Genomic DNA, 25236 nt, shown 5'->3' with positions numbered 1-25236 from the left:
TCCTAAAGAAAAATAGGCAAAATGGACATAAAAACACTAATTTAGAGGAGTAACATGGAAAAGTTTCAAGAAATAATATCTATTCTTAATTTTCTTCTTATTATTCTTGGCAAGACCTGCTCAGTGGAAGTGGCGCTTGCGTCCTCTGCGCTTGGTCGTTCAAAATGAGACTTAAGTTCAAGTCTATTCGCCGACTGCAGGAACTTTTTCTAAGCCTTTCTTCGACCGATTCCCGAGTTAGTCGATCTCTGGCACGGGCAAGCGGGTTTTTCCTCCCGGAAACTCGGGTTTTCCATCCGAGAATACGAGTTTCCGGGATTTTCTTTTCATAAACTCAAGAAAATCGACCGTAGTACTCACATTATTTCAGACAGTAACATATCATGTTAGGGTTAGGTAACAAGAGATTGCAGCAATTGTTTGCCAGCCTCTTCATCGGTGGCTGCCTATAATTAGTGATAGCTTTGGCCCAGCTATCCCTGATTGACTACTGGTGGAGATTGAACTGCCCACTCAGTCTCGGAAAGCTAGATAGCATATAAAGGCCTCGCCTACTTCCTATAAGGGAATAAAACGCGTTAGCAGATTTTTTTATATTATTCTTGGCTCTGTTTTTCTGTTTCTTTCTTATATCACATTCGTTTTTAAGCATCAGATGCATTCTCCTTCTTGTCTTTTCAATATTGATGTCATGAAAATTCATTAAGGTCAATTCAAAAGGTCAGCCCAGCGCATGCTTCGCGTGTGGAATTATGGAATGACTTCCATTTTTATGCAGGTTATAATCTACACTCCATACACAAAAATCGTGTTTTCGATTTCTTAAATTTCGGTGTTCTTTTTCCGTCAAACTGGAGAAAAACTTTGAAATGGAGGAGAAATCTCACTCCTTATGAACAACGTCGTTATTTGCATGGCGATACGAAATAATATTTTTCACTTGAAGAAATTTGACTGTATGGAGAAATGTAGATTGAAAGTGTTTCCTCAGTCCCTCCAGATTTCGATGTTTTCCCAAGGTTGAAAGAACCACTGCATGGAAAATACTTCACTGCAATCATGCGTGTATCTAGCCACCCCGGGACGTTTCTTCTGAAGAGGACCTATAAGAGATGTCGCTATAAAGGGTTTGTGACAGAAGCGACAGATTATCTAAACATGGGACAGCACTGAGAAAGGTAGAGTGGAAATCATAGCGCAGGCTTGCAGATATGATTTGTTATATAAATGTTTGGTTTAAGAGGGGCAGAATTTTGAAAACGATCCAAGTAGATCAGAAAAATTCTCCTTCGTATTGCCATTGTTTGCACCGATATTCGTCCTCTAAACAGCGTTCATGAGAAAACCAAAATCAGCAATTTTCAAATCGACGCTGTTAACTTAATTTATTTTGATTTCCTATGAGAAGTGTTCTTCTTATGCGATACGTTTCTCTGTAATTATGGTATGCGATGTTGAAATTGTGTCTTTGTAATAGCACGTGGGTCTTTGATTCTTTATGCTCAGTATTTTGTGTCTTGCCGTTAGGGGTTCGGTTATTTCTTGGTGTATATTGGGTCTCCAAGCACCGTTGAAACGATTCTTTGGGGATTTTTTTCTAAATTTGATAAGTGAATGTTTGCATAGACAGTTCTACCGAACCTTAGTACTGTTTCACAAATTCCGTGAAATATCAGTTTTTAACTTTTGTGGGCATCGCGTCTTTTGCTTGGAAGAGTTTTGCAGCAACAATACGTAGTTTTTTATGAAGATATTTGTGTTTAGTCCATTTAAAGTGGTGATCTGTGTGGGTACGTGAATCTTGGGTTCTACATAATTAGCATGTGAGTTTTAGTATGTTCTTTGCTGTTACTGAATTCTGATACAAGAAGGCGGTTGTTCGGTTTAGTTCATGTTGTGAATTGGAGAGGGCACTGCTATTGTCTGTGTGAACTGTTAGTAATTCTGTGTCATCTGCATATTGATATAATTGACTTTGTAAGTCCAAGTTTTGAAAGTAATTTATGTCTGAGTCGAATAGTGTGGGTGATAATATCGCTCCTTGAGGAACTCCGTGCTGTATTTGCATTCCCTGGCTGTGATGTGTGCCGATTTTTGTTCCCTGTATGAGAGAATTCGCAAACCAGGAATGCAATGTCCCTCTTATTCCGACTGTGTACAATTTGGTTAGCAGTATTTTATGGTCGAGTGTGTCAAATGCTTTGGTTAGGTCAAGAAGTACGAGGATCAGAAATCTGTGTCTATCAAGAGCTTTATTTATTTCGTTTGCAATGTTCTCTAATAACATGGTGGCGCTCTTCGTTTTCTGGTAGCCGAGCTTACGAGGATACAATTCTCGGCATCTCCGAGTTTCCTTAGCTGCTTAAGTCAAGTACTGTATGCTAAAGCAACTCGGGGATGCCGAGGATTGTATCCTCGTAAGCTCTCAGTCAACTTACACGAAACTTTCATAGATTCTACGAACATTCTGCTTTGAAATAATGTTAGATCTAATATCCACTTTGCCGATGCAATTTTATACCCCCGAAATGAAGCCGTTTGCCTCTTTCTTTTAGTAATGAATTTCGGCTGATCCCAGAGGTATTTCAACACCAGGGAAACTCGTTGCAGTTAGAAAACGCTGTACACACCGTGCAGCCTTTCGGAAATCAGGAACATCTGGAATTGCGCGCCATTCTGAGTAGTTCTCGTTATCAGATCGACTGTCGCGGTATCGCAGTGCTTGTATTCAAGTAACCCTTGTTTTACTTAATAATAATTTTACTTTTTTCACTTAAAAGAGAAGCAGTAAACTGCTTCCTTTTAAGTGAAAAAGGTGAAAGTTCTCGACTTCATAAAATAATAAATAATAAAAGTATGCTGATGTTGCTGAGATTCCATTCACATTCCGATGACTTTTTTACAGCACGTTATTACAACTGTTCTATGTTATTATTAGTTATTGTTGTTAATCTCTTACTGCGCTAATTTATAACTTAAATTTTATCATTGGTATGTATGTATAGGCAAATACGTAGTATATATTAGTGTTCGGTACTATCCGCGGGATGTCTTCGAACCAATCCTCCGCGGATAAGGGGGGACTACTATTGTGTACATGAACAGTTCATTATAGTTGTGTTTATTTTTAAATCATTTTAAAATTTTCTTTACAGGGCAGTTCTTAGGGACTTGCATGGTGTCAGCTATAATGAGCTGGGGCGATCGGACCCACTGGAAAAGGGAGTTTTACATCTATGGTAAGTTTTGCGCACCAAAAAGTGTCAGTTATTCCTTTCCCTTATTGTAATCGGATATCCAGAATTAACTTCAATACTCTCGAATGATGAGTTCAGTGCAGCGTATTTATGTAATATTTCACAATGGAAATCCTCGCTGAGTGACTCAACATCGAGAATGAATGATTCAAAATGCGACCGCATTATTCGAGATTACAATTCCAGAAGAAGGACGAAGCGTTTGTTTTCTTTGTAAATGAGTCTTTGAAGTATCGCACACTTTTGTCTTCTTAAAACAGTTCTGTTTGCTTCCTTAAGAAATGAAAATGCGTTCGAATAAACTGATGTAAAAAAATCATTCCTTAAAGAAAGCAAGCAGAACCATTTCAACCTCGGATTTTTGGAATCGATTCGCAGTTGGTCCTGTGAATTGAATTGAGTTGATGCCAACCGATAACGATGAAGCTCGCAAGAAATATCTGTCATTTCGTAAACCGACAATATGTGGGTAACATGGGTAAGATAACAATTCTTTTGTCAGTGTTTTATATATTTTTGGTATTTTTATTTATTTTTACATAATCAGGAAACTCTTATCTACAGACCAAACGTGGAACTTTTTCAAGCCACTTCGGGACTAAAATAAAACGGAATGGCGATTTCACACGGCGAATATTGCCTGAACACAATCAGAAACATCGATGTCCACAGTTGGATTCTAATCCCGTGTCTGTTGGTTAGACAGCAGATGCACTAATACTCGGCTATTCAGTTCACCCAAACTGTAGTATTTGATGTAGTATACATTATTATAATACACCATCTCAGTTCTACAGTCATATTTATGAATTTAGGATTTAAAAATCTACATCGTTCTTTACTTGTACCAAAGACTAGCTCATTAAGAACCCCCCCCCTGCCCAAAAAAAAAGACACAAAAAGTGTTCCTCTGGTCGTTGACTATTAACCTATTAACAATCTTTCTACTAGAAATCTAACATAATGGAAGTTATCAGGAAAGCTAAAAAGGAACTGTCTTTGAACTAACACACAAATTTATACGCAGCCATCTGGCAGTAAATTCATATTCATTCCACCAACTTACGTAAAATTCACATATTTCTTTTTAACCTTGATGTCGGTAAAAAAATTCATTAATTCAGGAACATGGCACTGAAACCATTTTTAGAATACTTCAAAGCGAATCTTTTGAATTTAGTTATGTTTTCTGAGAAAAGGGGAGGGTGTGGATCGGCCAAGTTATTAAACAATCTGTATATTGAAGCATGAAAGGCAGACACAAATGTGTGAATTAATATTTCACATAATCAGTCTGGCTGGCCAAGTGGTTAGCATATCAACTCTCCAGCCAAAAGGCTGTGGGTTCGAATCCCGCAGTGGGCATAGGTATTTGTGATTGTCTGTGGAAATACTAGTGGTGGTGGTCGGCTGTAGGTGGCGTTGGTGTAGTTGCAGTCAGTTGGTGGATTGAGTGGTTGAGACAGAGTTGTAGAGCAGGTGAACTCCCTCGATGAGTCTTCCGACTCCCTTGAAGGGTCACCGAATAATAATAATAATATTATTATAACAGAGTGTGAAGTGACATTTGCTGTAAAAATTCAGCTTATTTCAACGAATTTTACTTTAAATGACACACTACAGAACAACAAATTTTATGGTTGGGGTGATCACTTAGTTCATTATTATTAGTAGTTAGTGGATCTGTGGAAATGGATTAAGATTCCTGCATTAGTCGGCACAGGCAGGGGAGTTTTTAGTCCATAAATCCGAGTTTTTCATTTCATAGACCCAAAACGTCGACCGTAGAACTCGCACTATTTCAGACAATGATATATCGTGAAGATTAGGAACCACAAACTGGTGGAAGTTGCCTACCAGACACTTCTTCCAGGATGCCAATTAAAATGACGAATATTCGTGGGCCAATTATTCTGTGATTGTCTAAGGGTTGAGACTATAATGGTAATTGGCTTTATTATTATTATTTATTTATTTATTATAAATGCTCTCATCTATCTCAATGGCTTTAACAGGCCTTTAAGGCCCACAACCTTCCAAGTATGCTTGGATTTTGCAACCGAAATACGAGGATAGAATGGTCACTCCTATGCCTCGAAGTATTCCTGGCTGTATCCTTGTGTGTGTTCATGGGGACGGTTTGCCTGCTTGCGGGATGAAATTGCCTGCGTTAGATAAATCCGAATAGTATTAGTTGTTTTCATTGGCTTAACAAACGTGCGACCTATTAACACACAAAGCCTAGCTGAACAAACTAACACACATCGGAATCATCTACTCCAATGGTTCAAAGCATAAATGAATCAGCGCATAAAAAGCTAACGATAACCTGTGGAGTATTACAGTCTTTCTACAATTGTGTCTAACATATACACTCACGACATTAACCACTTTCCCTAAAAAGTGAAATCTTCCAATACGCAGATGACACGGCCATCGTATTCATTCACAACAACGCAAATATCGCTTACACGAATATGCAACACGACATCAATTAAATTACTAACTGGCTAACCGAAAACGGCATATATGTAAACCATGGAAAAAAAAAGCTAATGATATTCAAAAATCTCCAGACCCTACCCATAGAAATTAAATAGCTTACTATTCGACATTCATCCTCCTATACACAAAGCATTGATCCTAAAATCGCAACCATCGCACGGGCAAAAACAACACGTTATCTCAGACTACACTTCGATGCTCATCAAAGTTGGAATAGCCATATAAACTATCTACACACCAAGCTTAGAATAATAGCAAGCAAATTATATCGATTAAAAGACATTGTTCCGACACACACAAAAATAATATTCTATAAATCATTACGTGAAAACATTTCAAGATCTGCAATTACATCATACGTATCCTGTGCAGACTATAAATTTAACAGATTGCAATCGTTGCAAAATAAAATGGTAAAATTGATATTCTGGGAACAAAGAGGACAGCCCATACTTATACGGGCTGCAAGGACAGAACACAAAATAATTAAGGTGGAACACTTAACCCACTACACACTCATGTTAAAACATTACCAGATCAACATATCAGATAACAAGACCACAGTCAACAAACTAAATAAACTTTCGAGTATAATAATTATTACGGAAAAGCCACCCAGAGTTTCTGTATAATTGATGTAATCTACAAACTGACGTTCGTTAAAGAGATCTTGAAAATGGCGCTATATAGCTATAGAGAGATGAAAATTTAGTGGGAAATTACTCAAAAAAAAAAAAATAGAAACGAATTTATCGTCAAAAACTAATACAATGATATAAATATGCAATGCCCGTCACAAAGGCTCAAGTGCGCACACACAGTCGTTATCCAAGGGCACAGGTACTCGCTTCGAACTTATGTACCTTCATATGTATGTATATGTCTATACCCATACACATAAAGAGTTAAATCGACACCTGGCTATACATATACGACACTTCCCATCGTTCGCGCTATTTAATCAACCATCCACGATACACCATATAAATCACCGTCCACACACCACGCCCTCTACCGCCTAACTAATAGTATTTTGGTCTGTTAACTTGCTGTGTTCAATGGCTGAGTTGCCTGTACGCTGGATGAGAAGTCCAACTTTACTTAAGGAAAAAACTCCGCTCTCTCCGCATGAGATCGGCTAACTCATCTTAAGTGAGAATTGGTGGTCATATGAAGATTCCTACGACCATGGAGAGAATCAAAACCAGATCTCTTCCGATTGAAGGGCGCAGTGTCCCGCTCGTTTGTCAAGTTTCCCAAGAAAGGAAGTCCATCGCATTCATGGACTTGTAAATTACGCCACTGGACTTTCAATTTGAACTTGACCTAACCATAATTACGGACATAACGAAGGCGGATGATTAAAATATGTCCTACGTGTCGAATAGGAATCGCAGGAATTGATGGTGTGCAGAATACCATAAGGACATGATTCACGTCCTTGTGGCAAAAATCCATGAGGCTTTTCTTCTTTTTATTCCTTCTGTGATGGGGGGATTGAAAAACGTAAACCCACAGTAGCATTCTGACTTAAAGTTCCTCGAATAATAAAGAATCAGTGAACCGCTTTCCTGCTCCCAAGACAGGAGTTGACGATCTGTTTGCGATCTAATACCCACTGGTTTCTCACAGTTGACCTGCAAGTAACGCACCAGTCTTTTTCATCACCTCCTAACGAAAGTAACGCACTTTTGCCCTTCGACTGGAAAGACGCAGATTTCTATCTCATCAAGGGCGAAAGGAACCTTTTTTAAGGGGTTTTCAACTGAAAATGAGTTGGCCCATCTCGTATTTATGTTGGGAGGGTTTTTCCCGAAAACAAAATAGTAGTGAGTGAGAGACAGAGATTGCTAAAAATTAATTTTGTTGATTTATATCGGTAGAATAAAGAAACTCGTGACAGGAACAAGAAACTGTTGATTCTTCTTCTTCTTCACTTTTGTTACTCTCTCAATTGCTTCTGTTGTCATTTAAGATACTAATTTATAAATGCTGTCACTTATTTTCTTTCACAGGTGCATTCGGACTAGGGTGGTTTTGCATTTGGTTTTTCGTTTGGATTTTTGTCCAAATATTTCGAGGAACTGCTCAGAATGTTTCAGAATTCAACATGCAGTTGGAGCTACAAGATGGAAGCAACCAGGTAAGATACTGACTAACATGCACGCGTGAACAACATTATTTTTTTATAATTTAACCCATGAACAAAATGAAGGCCACACAAACATTTATATTCCCGTAGTCACGTGTCCTACTTTGCCCACTTTATGTGGCAGATACTCTTCAATTCCACTGTACGTCTGTAGAGTGGACCGATAACTCATGAAGAGGGACTTCCAAAGATGCGTCATCACAGACTGCCGTTTGAATGGTCCATCTGCTTGTGATATTGCGACAGGGTAAGCAAAATGATCATTAAATGAAAATGTGAGAGCTCTTCCTCGGCCAAGAAATGGCCGAGGAAAACCAGCAACCACACCAAAGGAGCGTGATTCCCCTTAAGGAAATCTCAGCAGTCTGAAGTTCAAAGGTTTCTGCTTTACAAGAATCAAGTTGAGTATCGGGATACTACATCAATGGCTGCTCAGCGTCGGTTTCAACAGGGGACATACACCAAACGGTCAACTATATTGAGCTACAGCATAAATTACTGCGGTGTAATGAACAGCTTGACAGCTCTGTAGAACATTGGGAGAAGCTGATACTGAACTATAAATCAGATACCGTTTTTTATTGGAAGAGTAAGTGTGGCAAAGTATGCCTTAAGTGCACAGTCCAAAGGAGAAAGCTTGGGGGTAGTTAATAACGTGGAACTCTTTCTCCTGGAAGGACGGACCTCGACAGATGTGCAGCTTGCTCTCCCCCCCCCCCCCCACACAAACACACACACACATACACACACGCACACGCACACACGCACGCACACACACACACACACGCGCGCGCGCGCGCGCGATCGTTTTCTCGTTCCATCACATCCAAAATTTTAGGATTGCAATCCCATCCATGCATAATAAATCAAACCGCCAAAGCGCCTGCAAGCATAAAAAATCAGTGGGCCAACACAAACGAATTTAGCGATCGATAATGACTCTCGGTAGACGCAACATTCCATTTCAGATTTACTGCTGTCGAAACGCTTAAGTTTCGACAGCAGTAAGTGTCCGGAACATAAATCCTCGACCATCCCTCCAAAGCTGGTGATTGGAATTGTTGTGATCAAACGTGATGTCAATGGTTTCCTGTTTCTACCACTGTTTGCTTTTCCTACAATCCTCATGAAAAAGAGCGAGTGGGATTAATCACCCGACGATACTTGTCTCCATTACAGATTTGTGCTACGCTGCCTTGTACTAACACGATGTGACACCGCTACTGCAGAATATGATGGGCTGCTCTGTGCCGGAACCTGCTAAAGGAGTAACATGTTAATGGAAAATGCATTTCTTACTTAACTTTTCCGTTATTATTTGTCATTGTAATCGATCATGTATTTTAATTATCTCTTAATAACTTCGTGTGTGTGTGTGTGTGTGTATACACACACACACACACACACACACACACACATATATATATATATATATATATATATATATATATATATATATATATATATATATATATATATATATATATATATATATATTTGTTTTTCTTTCTTTCTTTTTGTGCAGGTATCACCAGCACCTTGGAAAAATATCATTTCCAAAGAAGTGCTTGCTATAGCAGCAGTTCAGTTTGCCACCGGCTTTCCGATGTACGAATTATTTGTCGGTGTTGTTGCTGTGCTTCCAGCAATCCTCTCTACACCCTTTGTGAGTAATATTTGATTAGCCAATCGATATATTCGTGCTTTCAAACATGAAGTTTATTGGGGAATAAATCCAAAACATTGTGTGTGTGTGTGTGTGTGTGTGTGTGTGTGTGTGTGTGTGTGTGTGTGTGTGTGTGTGTGTGTGTGTGTGTGTGTGTGTGTGTGTGTGTGTGTGTGTGTGTGTGTGTGCGAGTGCGTGCGTGCGTGCGTGCGTACGCAGAGTCTGTCAAAAAATGTACACACACTTCAGCAAAAGAAAAGCCTCTATAAAAATTGTAACACTAAATTTATACAGACATCAAGGGATGAACACAAGTTACCTTTTACTGCTACAATTACACGAGGTGCTCAAAGTGTCTGGACACTTTGAGCACCTCGTGTAATTGTGTCCAGACACTTATTATTACGGCGAACTACTGCTTGGGCAACGTGGCCAAAGTGTCCCGTGGGATTGCTGCGCATGCGTTTCAATTTCTTTCGAAGGGCCACCAGTGTAGCTGGTTTTCTACGATACACTACATCCTTAGGTCTTAGAGTCCCCCATAGGTAGAAGTTCAAGAGTGTTAAATCAGTAGAACGTGGGGGGAACTCAAAATGGTCTTGCGTTCCTCAAACGACAATCGTGCCTTGGCCATTTCATTTGACTGTCCTACCGGTCACGTGTTGATACTAGTATTCATTTGGGTAACGACATCTTTTGAGAGAACATCATACTACACATCGCTATCGTAATTCGACCGAACTTCGAAAAAAGTCCGTAGATGACATCTGTTAAAGTATGTATACATTTTGTTTTGACGAACTCTGTATATATACTTCAAGGGCAGTGGTAGTGCCAGTGAAGCATTCCCACATTGATGGCATATCAGTTAAACTACTGCGGTATGCCATGAACGTGAGTAATTCATTACGTTTTTCCCTTAAAACTTGTTCTCGAAGCGATTTTTTTTAATATTTATGATTTTATTCAGCAGCCGAAGAATAAAAATAAGGGTTTGAAACGATTTTTAACTTTTAAAATATTTTAATAGGCTCAGTCAATTATCTCAAAGTTAGTTTATTTATTTTTCTTAAGTGCTCCAAGTTCTTTCTTGTAAGATCGATTAAAGACGGTCCCTTATTTCTGTTTCAGATGAGGGTATTGACAATAGTGAGGTATTTAGCTGGAGCCGTGGTCATTTTAGTTGCCAGCTTGATCTTTGACCTGAAGATAAATACTTCACAGACGACGCTCATGCGGAAAATGGCTACCTGCACGGGTGAGTTCGAAGTGTGCCTAGCAAATTATTATTTTTGTTATTTCTAGAAGGACAATCGTAAACTATATAGAAAGTTTTTTTATTTTTCCCACGTGACAAACGAAAATTGATTTTCACTCTCATGGCCTTGGTGGCGGAGCGGATAAAGGTCACCGAATAGATCGAGTACGAAGAAAGAACAGATAGGAATTATTAAGTATAATCAAATTATGAAGCTGAAAATTACTGCATTTTATTTATGGGAATTGTATTTTATAAAAATGGGGAACACATTAACTGTGGGGGACACTTTCATTTCATAGTTTATTCCTTCGTAAAGAAATCTCTGAAGACGTTGTTTTTCGAGACTGAAATCCGTGCTATCAGTGTATCCAACGTCGAATAAAAGAGGTCGTACGTACTCCGTTTTTATTACGTGAAAAGTAATGAAAATCAAGTGGTGAGTTAATATAATTTTATTAAACGTTTACTAATTCATTTATAAAGTAAAAAGTAAATCAAGACTGTGTTTTGGTTGCTACCGTGACGCGTATTTAATGACTAATTAGTGACAGGAATCAGGTCACTCTGAATGAAGAGCAGATCGAGAGTACACGTGGCTATATTATTTACCTTTGGACACAACTCGTGAAAGAAAGTGTTTGTAGACGCTCATGCGGTCGCTCTTTCTATTTCCAAGGCATTTGTCGTAGCTGGGCTGGTGCTTGAGCGAGCTACTACCTTATTGCCATCCTTCCGTACTTGTAACTGGGTATCGCCAGTTTCCTCTCACAAATGAGGAGAAAATGGCGTGAAAATGTGGAAAATGTGGGGGGGGGGGATTATGCTTTTTTTGCATCTACACCCATCAAAATTAGATTTTGATTTTTCTTAATGCTGGTGTTGAGGACTGATGTAAAGGCTGATGCGAAAATGGAATGTTTGACTTGAAATAATGAACATTTTTTATCTTGGACTATTTGGAGAACCAAAACACGAGTTGGGCATGGAGTGAGAGCGATGAAGTCCCCCATCACAAGCAGCAGTGATTACATCAGTTAATTTTTCAGAGCGGAAATATTGACCAGGACAGTAGTACCTGTAATCGGACAAGGGATATTGATCATGTGTACCACATAAATACAGCAATGTATAGATATAGATAGATAGATAAATATAGATAGATTGATTCAAAATAAAATTTTTAATGAATTTCAGAAAAGATTGCACTGCATATTATTCAATGCATTCCGTTCAATTATTCAAAACATAGTAAACGATGTTTCAGAAGTTGGATCAACAACCTCACTTGAACAAAAAGAAATCAACGGAACAAAATGCAACAAAAAGTACAACAAAACAGAAAGTAAATGTGCTGGAGTTTCCCATCAAAGATAAAAAAAACGACAGCATTAGAGGGGTAAAGTGCACAAATAGATATCATTCGTGAGACTTAGGAGAGTAAATGGCGATGAATTGATTGGGCAGAGATTCGGTGCCAGAAGCAATTTAATCTAAGCCTACACAGCAAGAGAAAGTATGAACTGTAATTGAAAGTTCACAGAGATTTTAGCTCATAAGCGGTGGACTGAAAACCAAACTTAAATGCATCGTTAATATAAAGTAAATAAATAATTAGTTGCTACCTCAGACTACAGTAAGAAGAGCGCGCAGATGAAATTCCCCAACATTGCTCCTTTACATAAAAGCCGTTCGTAGTTATTCAGTATCAGCAGCCCATTTCTCTCTCTCTAATATCGATGCATGAAATATTAAATTTTCCCAACACTACTTGTATAAGAACACGATACATGCTGTGGTTTTTGATTCAGTAAGAATAACTTTTTCTTTCTATTTTAGGTTTGTTTTTTGTTGCTTTAGTGTCAATCGTGATGACCGCATTGAAGTCCGACGACTTTCGTACCAACACGGCTTTATTTTTTCTGTACGCAATCCCGCTGGCATTTTCCTTTACTGGTGAGTGATGTTGAGTTTTTTCTCAAGGCTTGTTTTAATTTGCCACATTTTGTTAACTATCTTTGTACGTTTAAAATGCACGAAGATATTTCAGAGCATCAGGAATCTTCGTCTAGATTAGATTCCTAATCTAGACGAAGTAATTTCTGTTTGAATTTCCAAACTCTCATATAAGATATGAGAAACGTGGTTAAATAGTTAAACAAGTAGCTCCGGGATGAGGGGGGGTCGGAAAGAATTCATATCTATGGTCGGAAAGAAAACATGAAGAAGGCTATTCCAGAGGGTAGGGGAAAATATGTGAGGAAAGAGGAAGAAGAAGAAATTTAGATGCCTGAATATTAGCAAACAGCTATTAGCGTCTTTGCAAAACGAGAAAATGGAGAAATAGTAGTGGCCAGTTGGGCAGCTCAGCGCTAGTGAAAACACCTCCAAATGAGAAATAAATTAGAAAGTCCTCTAAAAAGACACTGAAAAAGTGAGTGTGAAAGATGACTCAGGTATCAACTATTCCACTCTCGACTGTCAGTGAGATTCCTGATGTACCGCACAAGTTTGAAATTTACTTAATATTGGACTGATTTTACGTTTATTGAGTTAGCGGGTGTGCTGTTGAGGAGTATTTTCAGAGGAAAATGGCCCGAACTCAATTCGAGTTTGAAGAAGACGCAGATTTGATGTGCTCATTCCCAGAAAGGTTATTAGTGTAAATCCGCCAATTAAAAGAAATCTTTTTCCACTTGGAGACATTCCAGCATTTTAAAATGCAAGGAGAGGACCGAAATCACTGCCGAGAAACTGCACAAGACGGAGCTCGTCAGCATAAGGACAGTAATGCAAAGCACAGCTGTCAATGGACGAAATGAAAGTCAAAAGTCCTCACGTGCTACAAAGTTTTTAAAACAAAGAATGAGGATACTGACCAGCGTCGACAGAGAGATTTGATTGCCTGAAAACTGACGAAACTGCGCAGAAATTCTGTAAACAAATTGCAAAAACTAAGGGATGTGAATATTAGTTCCATCGGGGTTTACAACTGAGAGCTAAAGTTCATCTTAACAGGATAGTTCCTTTATGGAATGGATCTGGAAAGATATTGAAGGTCTCTTCAGGAACTATGAGATCTCCTCAGGATCATAATTGTACCAACCGAACTCAGGTCTGTTTTCTTGCTATTAGGGAATCTGGAAAATGTGACAGAACTTAAAGGGCAATTGGATTGTAGTGGGCCAGAGAATAAGGAAGAGACAAATTTTCGTGGATGTTAGAGAATTATCAATGATTAAGAGAAAGAACATTTTGATTTTCACTCAATGAAACGAGATTATTTCTAGATTTAATTCCACACACACAGCACTCGGGTGACAAAGAATTTCACGCCCTTCGCATTACTTCTACTGTCCAAGTTACACAACGCAGAAAATGGAACCATTGAAGCTGCAATCAATGCATCCCACTAGCGGATGCTTGATCCACACCCATTTTTTAAATTGTATGTTTATTTATCATTATTACATGATGCCTCCCCTTGGAGACGAAAACTCTTTGCAGAATGCCACTCTTCGCCAAGCGATTCCGCTGCCGATGAATACACAATCCATCGCCAACACAGCATGATCCACCATCTGCAGCACGTCATCTAACACCCACTATCATTTTCTCTGTTAACTGCGTGTTCTTGTTAACTGCGTGTGTTCCTTTATCTCCCAACAGCATTTGCAGCTCGATGTTGGGCAAAGAGAGGCGGATTCAACATTTAAAAAAAAAACCTACCGAGAATTTGCCTGAAAAGAATAAATAAAATAATCTTAAATAAATAAAGAACCGTTTTCATACAATATTTAAACGCTGTCAAATGAACAAGACACTAAGATTAAGTGTTTCGTTGAAATGACTCCCGTTTTCCTGCATTTATTAGCAAAGAATATTTTTAAATGTTTCATTACATTATTCAAAAATATAATCTCCGACATATTTAAATACCTTGTTTATTTTTTTAAAATAAATCCTACTGTTTAAATCTTTCTGAATATTAGCAGTTTTCATAACATGTCGTTACTTTATTTTATTTTTTCAGGATTTTACGCCAATCATCTGGATTTGTCTCCCGAGCATGCAGGAGTTCTGATGGGATTCACCAAAACGTTCAGCGCGGTGGCAATGATAATCGAACACTGTTCTTTCATGTACTCTCCGAATGTAAGTCTGTCCTCATACTTTGCAATAAGGTGGTCGTAATAAAATTAGTGTGCGTGTGTGCGTGTGCGTGTGCGTGTGTGTGTGTGTGTGTGTGCGTGCGTGCGCGTGCAGAACTTTAATTATTCTTACAATGGCGTCAAAAAAGCTGCATCAGTGAAAGGCAGAAGTGATAACGTTGAGAATAACCGATCGAATGATGATGAAACAGAATTGAAAAGAATAGCTTTAACATGCGGACATTAAGTAAGAATTTGGCACAAAGAAGTATCAGCGAAGATTACTTCGTTCATTTTTACTCATTCCAGTGAGTTCAGTTACAATTCACTCGATTTGTTATACGTATGGGTAGCCAAAATAGTTAGGACGAGTGGGACAACAACCACAGTTGACATGGACCTCCAAGACTCAGCTTCCATAACGAATATCGTTCAGAAAACAACTTCATCAGACTTGTTCGACACCTGTTGGACTGTCCCAAGTGTCCTCTGTTAAAAAGCAATAAATCTTCGTCAGTTTGTGCCTCAGCGACTATTTTCTCGAGAAGTAAAGAGTGGCATTCCTTTCGTCTTATCTTCTTGGTACAGGCAAACTCTTCAACTCAGTTGGATGGCTTAAATGATGCGACAAGTGTCTTTCACGTGAAAGTTCTTTCTGAACATTTTCCAGGCTCGAAATGGTGCGGAAAGGACCCGAAAATTAAACTCTTCAAACTTAAGAAGTTTGAGTACTCCTTGATGAGATTTTCGCTTATGATCGTTTCGTTTCTAATGAAGAGTGGCAAGTTTTATTAAAGATTTTTGAAGAGAGACATTTATAATGTCTGTGTATTATTTCTTTCTTTCTACGGTTTTGGAATTATAAATATCAAGCCACTCGTGTGAAGAATCTCTTCTAATGCTCCCATGCTGATTAGCAGACTTGAAGAGTAGTAAAATCGCGTGTCGAAGTGGTTAGATATTTGATAGGACGTATTTGGGGAGTTCAGTGTAGTGTTTCTACACTGACCTTTGGTTGGTAGGCGTGTTAAATTACTTTTATAAAGAAATTATAGGTTTCAGTGCGATAGATTCGTCTCCGGCTTAGAATGCGTGCAATTTAACAGTCTGTATTCAGGCGAAGTGTAGCGTTGCTAACATAGACAGGAATCTTTAAAAAAAATCTCTTAATGGCATAGGTCCCCTTAGCACAATTGACACAGACGAGCTTTTGGTTCTTTATATCAATCAAATGGCGACTTAACAGGTCTCATGCGGCAGTGGAGTGTTTTTTCTCTCAGAAACTTCGGTTTTTCGTCCCACAAAAAAAACAGGCAAACCGGCCGCGTGAACACACACAGGTCTGCAAGCATAAATACTTGCCCCTTGGGGGAAGGGGGGAGATGCAGAAGAAGTATGGTGTCGTCTGCATTCATTCGCCATGACTCCAAACCAGGGAATTTCATCCCTACTAAGGAACAGATGGATTCCATAAGAATATAACATAAATCTCTGTTATTTCTCTGGATATTTCTCCAGTATGTGTTGTTTTTTACCTTCCTGATCCTGATTTACGCTCACTCGTAGACCTACACTTCAACGTCCCGGCATTCGGAACAGAAAATCCCACGGAATTGGTGGGTTAATCCTCATACCGGGAGTGTCTGTAGATCAGTGTGTTCACGGGACCGGTTTGCTCGCACTAGACCGGTCCTAGGCTACGAAAAATCCCAATTTCCGGGTGAAAAAACCCTCTACCACCGTATGAGACCAGCTAACTCACCTTTAGTCGAAAGAGACCAGATAAATATTCCTCACGTCAAGGACGAGGAATCGAACGAAGGTTTTTCCGACCAAAGGACTTCGTCTATAGTATAGGCTGAACTACGGAGACTCTTTTTAGCTTACGTTGCTAATAATGTTTTAATCCTAAATAAGCAAATGTCATTCAGTTACAATTTGATTTTGACTTACTCTTGCTTTTCCAGTTATGTAAGAATGTGTTCATAAAAAACAGATGTTTTTTTTTTTTTTTAATCAGCGTATTTCTGAGTTTATTTAGCAGTGAGGTAGGCTTATTTGAATGAAACCAGTTTGTCACTATTTTCAGATCGGATCTGTTGACGATGTTTTGCATTTCATGGAGAGAATCTGCAGGGAAATTCAGTGCTGTCATCTGGAAAGGGTTTTATTTGTCTTTATAACTCTCGGCCACTGAAGCATGTTTGGGTAAATTTCATAGGATTTGATTACTTTTACTGGTTGTGGTCTGCACGTTCAATAAGTTTTAACACCAGTCAAAAGCACAACCTAGAATTCCTCTAGGATTCCGTTGTTTTCTTCTTTTTTTTTTTAATAGAATATGAAGGTGTAAAGTTCATCTGTAGATCTACAAAAATTGCTGAACTTACTTCATGTTGGCCTCGTTATGAATAAATTAAGTTTTTGAAATTCAGCAGTGCATATTCAGCTCCTGTCGAAATCCATGGTGGATTGGGGGTGGGGGGAGGTATAAAGAATACTAGTTTATTTTTTGTTAATTTTTCTGATATGTTAGAAAAAAACCAGGAGAAAGGAGATCGATCTTCCTCAAAGAAAGTGGAATGACGACGATCCAATACTCTGTAAACGTGTGGTCCCTCCTCTTGCGCAAGTTATCGTTTTTATCGATAATTAAATAATTATCTTAATTAATTAAAGTTACCGTACTTTTAATAACTCTTTGCATATGGATGATCAGTTACAGTTGACTTATTTTTAATATTTTATCGTTTTTAAAGCTTTGGTTCCTTGAATTTACTGCTAAACTAATACAATGAAAAGAAAATACAACAAAAGCCATTGTGCTTATTTCAGTTCTCATCGTAAATTTTTACATGATGCAAAGGAATAAATGCGTACGCACCTGTAAATATTGAGCTGAACAGTAGTTAAGGAAGTTCTTTATTGTTATTTCAGACAGAAAGAGCTGAACTGGGGATAGGAATTGCAGAGAGCGTAATACCGATTCTCGGATGTCTGTACTATATTCTCGCTTCGGGAGAGCGCCATCTGTAGGAAGGACGAGAGACGAAGAAAGACCTTTTACCTCATTGTCATCTCTTATGTGAAAAAAAAAAATTTGATCGCCATGTTGTAAAATAATAAAAACTATTATAGAATCTGGTGTTGATTCATGTAGTCTCCGTGCAGTGTGTGTTTAAAAAAATCCGTACAAAGCAATTTCTTTATTTAGTTCCAATCCTTCTTCGAAATTTGCTACCGATTCGAGACGAAACCTGAGGATTAAGACTGCGAAGTTCAAATTTTCTCGAGAAAATAAACGGATATTTTTCTTTTGATTATCGCAGCAGTTCTCAGTTCTCAGAAGATTAACAAGTAAATTTGTTTTCGAAATAAAGTTTAAATAATTAAATTTTAAAACGGTGAGGAATAATCAGGGGAATTGTTTACATACTTTGTAATGTTATCGAGCGTGTAATACTTTATTCGACTAACGCAATCAGTCGGTTTTTAATCCTTGAAGATTCTTACAGAAAATGTCGAATTTCTAAAGAATGTAACAAATGTAACATTCTTCTGACGATAAACGTGTTGGATTTGATAGGATTTAACATTTAAGCCCCGCTCTTTAGCTTTTAATCTTGGCGAAACGTGACAGAAATACTGGAATCGTCGAAGCACTCCCTCCCTCTGCTTTGAGTCCCCTAGTCAATGGATTCTTCGTTCAGGTCCAGTTTTCGTCCCCTCCTTCCCTTTAAAACCTGCGGGACAACCATCAAGGTCACATGTTTTCGCTGTTTGTCCTTTTTGTAGCTGGCGTGTCGAAAACGTTGCACGAAAGCAGATCGCTGGAGAACGTTTTGTCTGTAAGTTTTATTAATATAAGAAGAATTGCCTTTAGCTGCAACCTGTAGTGATATTAAATGTTCCGTTCATTTTATTTATTTTGCTAATTATTTATTAAATTTATTTCATTTTCAAATTAACCGTATTTATTTAACTTTATTAGCTTCATTCATGACTTACATCGTGAGTTACGAGTATATTCAATATAAATATTCAAAGAAAAAAAAAACTCATCATTCAGCATTTTTTTTTCTAACAAAACTTCGAATCGATTTTGGCAAAATTGTGCTTGAAAAGGTTTTCTTTTAAAAGTTAGTGCGAGTAGAAATTGTGCTGAAATCTCCCACGAGAACTTTGAAGCTTCTGGCAGTGGATAAACCTCGCAAAGAAGTTCGTGAATTAGGAGTTTTTAGTAAATCTTGGGAAGAACATCATTTATTCTTCAACATATTTTTTTTTCCTCCAGAATTCGATTACCCAGCAGCACTTTTTAAATATTCAGAGTTGCGCAGTGCACCAATTCAGACATATCCGATCACACAAATAGTTTTAGGCCGTCACTTTAAAAACCAGTTTCAAGGTGAACACTCCCACCTTTCGATTTATTTATTCAGTAATATCACGCTCGTGTTTACATGTTGTGTGAAGATGTTTCCAATGGCAAGGCTTGCATCACCATATTTTACATTATTACTGACCATAATAAAGAAGTGAATCATGGGAAGAAAAGTGTTGGACGTATGACGATAAATGATACGAACTCAGTAATCAGATACTCCATGCATTGGAGGTATATGAATAAATAAAATTTGGCTGATAAATAAATAGACTGATAGCGAACACGTGTTTTGTTTTTTTTTAATTCGCCTTTCTATTACAGCTTGCCTGCCAAAAAGAAACTTTGCAAAATACGAGTTGATGATGTCCGATGGCACTTCCGCTGGTGTGATCGTAATGGTTGGCTTGAATTGCAACCGAAGTAAGGAGGACTATGGATTCAATCCTATTATTTTTATTAATAAATATAACCAACCAACTCACAACCAACAAAGAAGGAATCCAAAGTAAAAATTAAAATAATTTTATTTCAGATATCTTACTCTCTTACAGATGACGAAGGGATTTTTGGAACAACTGAGGACACTCTAAGAAAAGCTTTATGTAAATTGAATTTAGTAAAAAAAAAAACAATATAAACTGTTAATCTCTCAAGATAAAAACTAAAATATGCCATTCAAAGGAAAACATTTCATCTGAACTACAAGAGTAATGGACAATGAAATATTCGAACAAGTCAATTATTTAGACTATAAACGAAGTTTTAATGAAGGTTTCTACATGTCTAACAAATTCTCAGCAAAAAATCGCACTCAGTATGTATAATATTTCATGAAAACTGACATTATTGCATGGCAGTGAAGCAGGGACAATAAGAGAAAGAGTGAAGAAAAGAATCGCTGCACCAGAAATGAAATAACAAGTAGGATAGCAGGTTGTGCAAGACTAGATAAAAAGAAAATGAAGGCATTCTGAAAGAAATAAACCAAACACTAATAACGGAAACAATAGAAAAATACAGAACCAAATGGAAAGAGCATTTAGAGCGAGTGGCGTATGATAGAATACCCAGGAAGATGATGAACTACAAGCCAAAAGGTCATAGAAATAGATGCAGACCCTGGAATGAGACTGAAGCAACTTGTGAATTGATCAGTCGACAGCATTCTTCATCATCACCAGTTTGAAGGATTTAAGCCGATTGTGATGTGGATTCGTGATAAGGAGAAAATGAAGACGAAGAAGAAATGGGTTTCTTACCACCAATGAGAACTGCCACCCGAAAAATTATATAAAATGGTTTGAAAACAGGCCATTTCTAGTAGAAATTTAAACACAAATGAATGGATCATGTTTTAAACAGAAAGTGTAATTAGACAATGCTCCACCAAAAACCATACAAGAAGAGGACATTGGTTTATCCGTTAAAAAGACTTACTGATGGCTTTTGTCTCGAAAATGAGCCACAATTGGCTTAAATCCTTCAAACTGATGATGAAGAAGAATGTTTTCGACTGATCAATTCACAAGTTGTCGAACTGGGTGCAGGGAAATTATATAAAAACTCATCAGTCTTTATATGATCACACACACACACACACACACACACACACACACACACACACACACACACACACACACACACACACACACACACACACACACACACGTATTGCCCTGATTTTACTGCTAAGGTTAGGAAAACGACGGTGTCCAAAGAACCCATGTTGCCCTCATTTTTCGCAGATATGTGGAATGCAAGTCAGTGAACTTTTAATTCTCATTTCCTTAAAACCAAAGTTTGGAATATTTTTATACTCGACACAGTCCTTGGAACTGGATCGCTCGCTCAAGTTAAACCCACTAGAACTTTACTTGAAGTAAAAGTGTCCAACCGACTCTTCGAGCACAGACAACGACTCGATTGCTATGGGAAAAGCCCACGAATGGCCGGATCAGCAACACATCCATAGAGGGGCGTTTAGTTCAACCCCCCAAAAAACTTGGTTTTGTAAATGTCCATTCTTAAGGGAAATAAAGCAGCGAGCTCATTTGAAAGTCTCGCGCCTTCCAATGCGATTTCATTTGCTGTATTTCCTTTTACTTTTCATCTCCAATTCCACTTAAGAACATCCCTGGGGACACGGGTGGGTGGGTGGAGCAGCAACTGGGTATGACATTCCGCTGCTTTTCATTCCCGTCTCAATGAGGAGAACTTTAATGAGAGCTGTTCGACTGAAAGGGATTTTGTCAGTCTCACACAGAAGTGTGAATGTGTCGACAACCCGCGTTTTTTTTTCTCTCTCTCTGCACAATAAGTAAAAGAGCATGCGCATTTATTACACAGAATTCACTAATCGAATGGTTTTAGTTGACGGAGGAGGTGAGACAAGACGCGCCTTGGACTATGTTGTATGCAGATGACATCGTGCTGTGTGCAGAATCAAGAGAAGAAGTGGAAGCTAAACTGGAAAGTTCGAGTATGTGGGAAGAAAGTTCATGCAGATGGATGTGCAGCAGAGGAGGAAGCGCGGGCGGCCAAAGAAGAGATGGAGGGAGATGGTGGAGGAGGACTTGACGATGAAGAACTTGGATGTGGCTATAGCCCAAGACAGCAGGTTCTGGAGGAGACTAACTACAAAAAGCGACCCTTCTTAAGTGGGAAAACTGCAGAAGAAGAAAAAGAAGAACGGCTTTAGTTGACACCCTGGTAATTCTAGCAAGTCCGCTGAAATCCGCTAAAAAAGGCATTCCAATTTCCTACATACTAGATCTTTTAAAAGCGTAGTTAAGCACGCTGTAGCACTAAATGTGTTTTTAAACACGGATCATATCTCGTGTATCCCAATTCTAATGTTCGTATCTTAAGGAGAATTTACTGCACTCTCCGATGATAAAGTATGTATCCTTCGCTCTGCGTCTATCTGTCGGGTGGTTGAAGAACATACTGTCGAAATGAGTCATCTCTTTCTGATCTCAAGATTTCCATTAAATCGAACAGTTGAGCAATTTTTTAAAATATTTCAGACCGTTGTTGGCATGCCAGAGCACGACCAGATTCAGTAATGTTTACACGAGACCTTGGAATCTACTTGTAAACGGCTGGATGCCATCTTTTTTAACTTTGAATATATTTGGTTGTTGATTTGCTAATATTATCACATTTTAAATTCACAATTGAAAATTAATATTTGATTAATTATTTCCGAATATCTTTTTTTCACGCAGAATTTTTTCTCTGCCCAGAATGAATTTGCAGCTGCGCCGAGTTCTCTCCTCTCCTCGATCCATTGGCCTCCGAAGAGAGTTCTGCACACACCAAACGACCAAAGATTTTTTCGATAGTCGGGACACACTAACCGAATCGAAATCGTTTAGCTCAATACCAGGACCCACTCGATTACCTTTGCTTGGAAATCTGCACTTATTTTCGAGGTTCGGTAAGTATTCGCAATCTCGGATGTTTCCTAATTTTGGTTTAAAATTTTAACAACAAAAATTCAAAACTTTCCAATTTGTTTCAATGTGTATACTTTGCGTAAGGAAATTTTAATGAAGATTTTCATTCAGTTGTTCTTTTCTTTGAAACTTGAATAAATGACACGAAACAAAAAAAAAAGTAAAAATGACAATCGATTCTCGTGCTGGTTTTCTTGGCATTATTCTCTCTCTCTCTCTCTCTCTCTCTCTCTCTCTGATACAGCATATCAGCACTGAGTGTGCAACAACAAGAGAATAAAAAAGAATCTCTTTATGTGTTTTATGAAGAGATGAAGAACGATATTTGAGACAGTGAATGAAAGAGGAGGAACAGAAGTTGATTCCATATTTTGGAGCTGGATTGTAAATGGATGTTGATCAGCAACTGTTCTTGTTTTTGAGAATTGAAGGAAACTGGGGAGTGATGGTGGTCAGCTGAACAGATGTGAGCATTCTCCGTGAATACATCTGAAAATCAGCCACGAAGCAAAAACCAAATCTCAGTAAGAGACACTACTGCGAATCTATGAGAGAGAGAGAGAGAGAGAGAGAGAGAGAGGAGTCGTGTATTAAGCAGTCCATCCTGGACAGCATCAAGCAATATTTGTAAGGTTTCGGTGTATCGCAGTAATTGTGCGAGTAGTATTCTAAGCTTGGGAGAATTTGTGATTCATATACTGTTTGCAGTTGTAGAGGTATAACGTAATGCCTTCGGTGAAAAAGTGTAGAGGGTTCTAGAAAATATTTTAGAGAACGGTAACTAGTTCTCTAAGTGCTTGAAACGATGGATTAAGCTACAGAATGTTTTTTTATTAATTTATATCAGGTCTTTTGTAGTGGGTTCTCATTACTCACTAATATGGTTACAAATTCAACAAATGAGATGTTGGTGGAGAGTATTATATACACACTGTACGCTATGTTTGACATACTTTTTTTTTCCAGGACCATATTCCTTCCAGAAACTGAACGATGCCTACGCAGATCTCTATAATAAATACGGTCCTATCGTGAGGCTGCAGTTAGGCCAGCAGATCGTTGCCCTGTTTGATCCCGAAGATATTCGTAAACTGTTCTTTTCCAGTGACGATGCGCACAGACCAGTATTCGAGGCGCTAAAGAAATGCCGCAAAAAAGAATCCTACAATTTCAAGTCAACAGGAATAGTAACAGAGTGAGTTCACATGCTTCGCATTGCGATTCATTTTTGTTTTATATTTTGGGTATAGCATATTACAGAGACCATGTAGTTATAATAATCAATATTAATACATAATCACGCCAACAATATGAAACAAGAGGACACCCTTCTAACTGGCAAAAGTTGAAAGTGTGTGTGTTGACTTGTCTGCGTCAAGCAAATTTATTTTACTTATCTGCGTAAATTAGATGAGCATGAATGTTAAGAATAACGTTCGCAGTGTAATTCATTTTAACGCAGATTTTTTTTTGTTTTTGTTTTTATAAAGTAACAACACTACAATTTTCGGTTTTAATGAAAGATTTTTGATCTCATTTATGGACAGTTTTCCAAAAAACATGGAAGCTCTTCTAAGAATAATAAAAAAAAAAGCCAAGTTAGTTATTTTCCACTGACGAGCCGTACTAACACAATCAGGAATGGTGCGTTGAAATAAAACTTTTTTTTTATTTTAATTTTATATTCAAATAGAAACGGGAAAGAATGGAGACGCCTGCGCAAGGAGATCGACTGGATCATGCATCCATCTTTTGCTCAGAACTTTCTTCCATTACACGAAGAAATAGCGAACGAATTCGTAGAGTGGCTCGGCCATGCCCGTGATTACGAAGGAGAGGTGAAAGACGTTGCCAAAGAATTGTATTGTTACACTGAGGAATGTAAGTATCTTCTAGGTGGGAATTAGCAGCATAAATAAGACTTTTTGTATACATATTTGTATTACATTATATATTTTTATATTATTTTTATTATTAGTATTAAACAAATCTCTCTGAAGCGAAACGACTTTCCATGGATTGAATATTTGTGGGATAAATCCATTTTCGGAACGCAGAATGTCTGGAAGCAGCTGAAGGCATCTTAATATTGAGATGTAGCAATCCCATCTAGTGATCATCATCATCATCATCATCATCATCATCACGCATATCAAGGATTTAGGCCTAGCATGGCCTGTTCCGGCTTTAGAAGTCATCGTTGAATCTTTTAAGAGGACTTCCTGCTTTTCTTCTTCCTAATGGCTTGTACTTTAAGGCTTGTTTTGGTAATCTTTCTGTTTTCATTCTTTGAACGTGTTCCATCCATTTATGTTTATATTTTTTAATTTTTTCTATTACTGGTTCTTGGTTTAATTCTTTCATAATATCTTAGTTTCTTTTGTGGTCAAATAGGATATACT

The 25236-nt window shown here is 38.0% G+C and overlaps 1 protein-coding gene across 2 annotated transcripts in view; it reads left to right on the top strand.

The window, feature by feature from the left end:
• LOC150092499 (putative vesicular glutamate transporter eat-4) overlaps positions 1-23933 on the top strand; it is a 47196-nt gene extending 23263 nt beyond the window's left edge. The window contains exons 5-12 of one of the 2 annotated variants that reach the window (XR_016550523.1): positions 3156-3239; positions 7778-7905; positions 9440-9580; positions 10712-10838; positions 12678-12794; positions 14872-14993; positions 22604-22815; positions 23801-23933. Coding sequence is in view for 1 of the 2 variants with exons in the window: in XM_090414728.1 (XP_090270854.1) it covers positions 3156-3239; positions 7778-7905; positions 9440-9580; positions 10712-10838; positions 12678-12794; positions 14872-14993; positions 17927-18025 (818 nt within the window). In the remaining variant the exon portion in view is untranslated. Of the gene's footprint in view, positions 1-3155; positions 3240-7777; positions 7906-9439; positions 9581-10711; positions 10839-12677; positions 12795-14871; positions 14994-17926; positions 18130-22603; positions 22816-23800 lie in introns of those variants that run through there. The other variant, XM_090414728.1, reaches the window with a different exon arrangement.
• Positions 23934-25236: the final 1303 nt, after the last annotated feature.

The sequence above is a fragment of the Typopeltis vanoorti genome, chromosome 25 (assembly GCF_054136105.1).
Source record: "Typopeltis vanoorti isolate ZY-2024b chromosome 25, IOZ_Tvanoo_1.0, whole genome shotgun sequence".
NCBI classification, from domain to species: domain Eukaryota; kingdom Metazoa; phylum Arthropoda; class Arachnida; order Uropygi; family Thelyphonidae; genus Typopeltis; species Typopeltis vanoorti.
The sequence above is the reverse complement of the archived record's forward strand: the minus strand, read 5'-3'. Positions and strand labels throughout refer to the sequence as shown.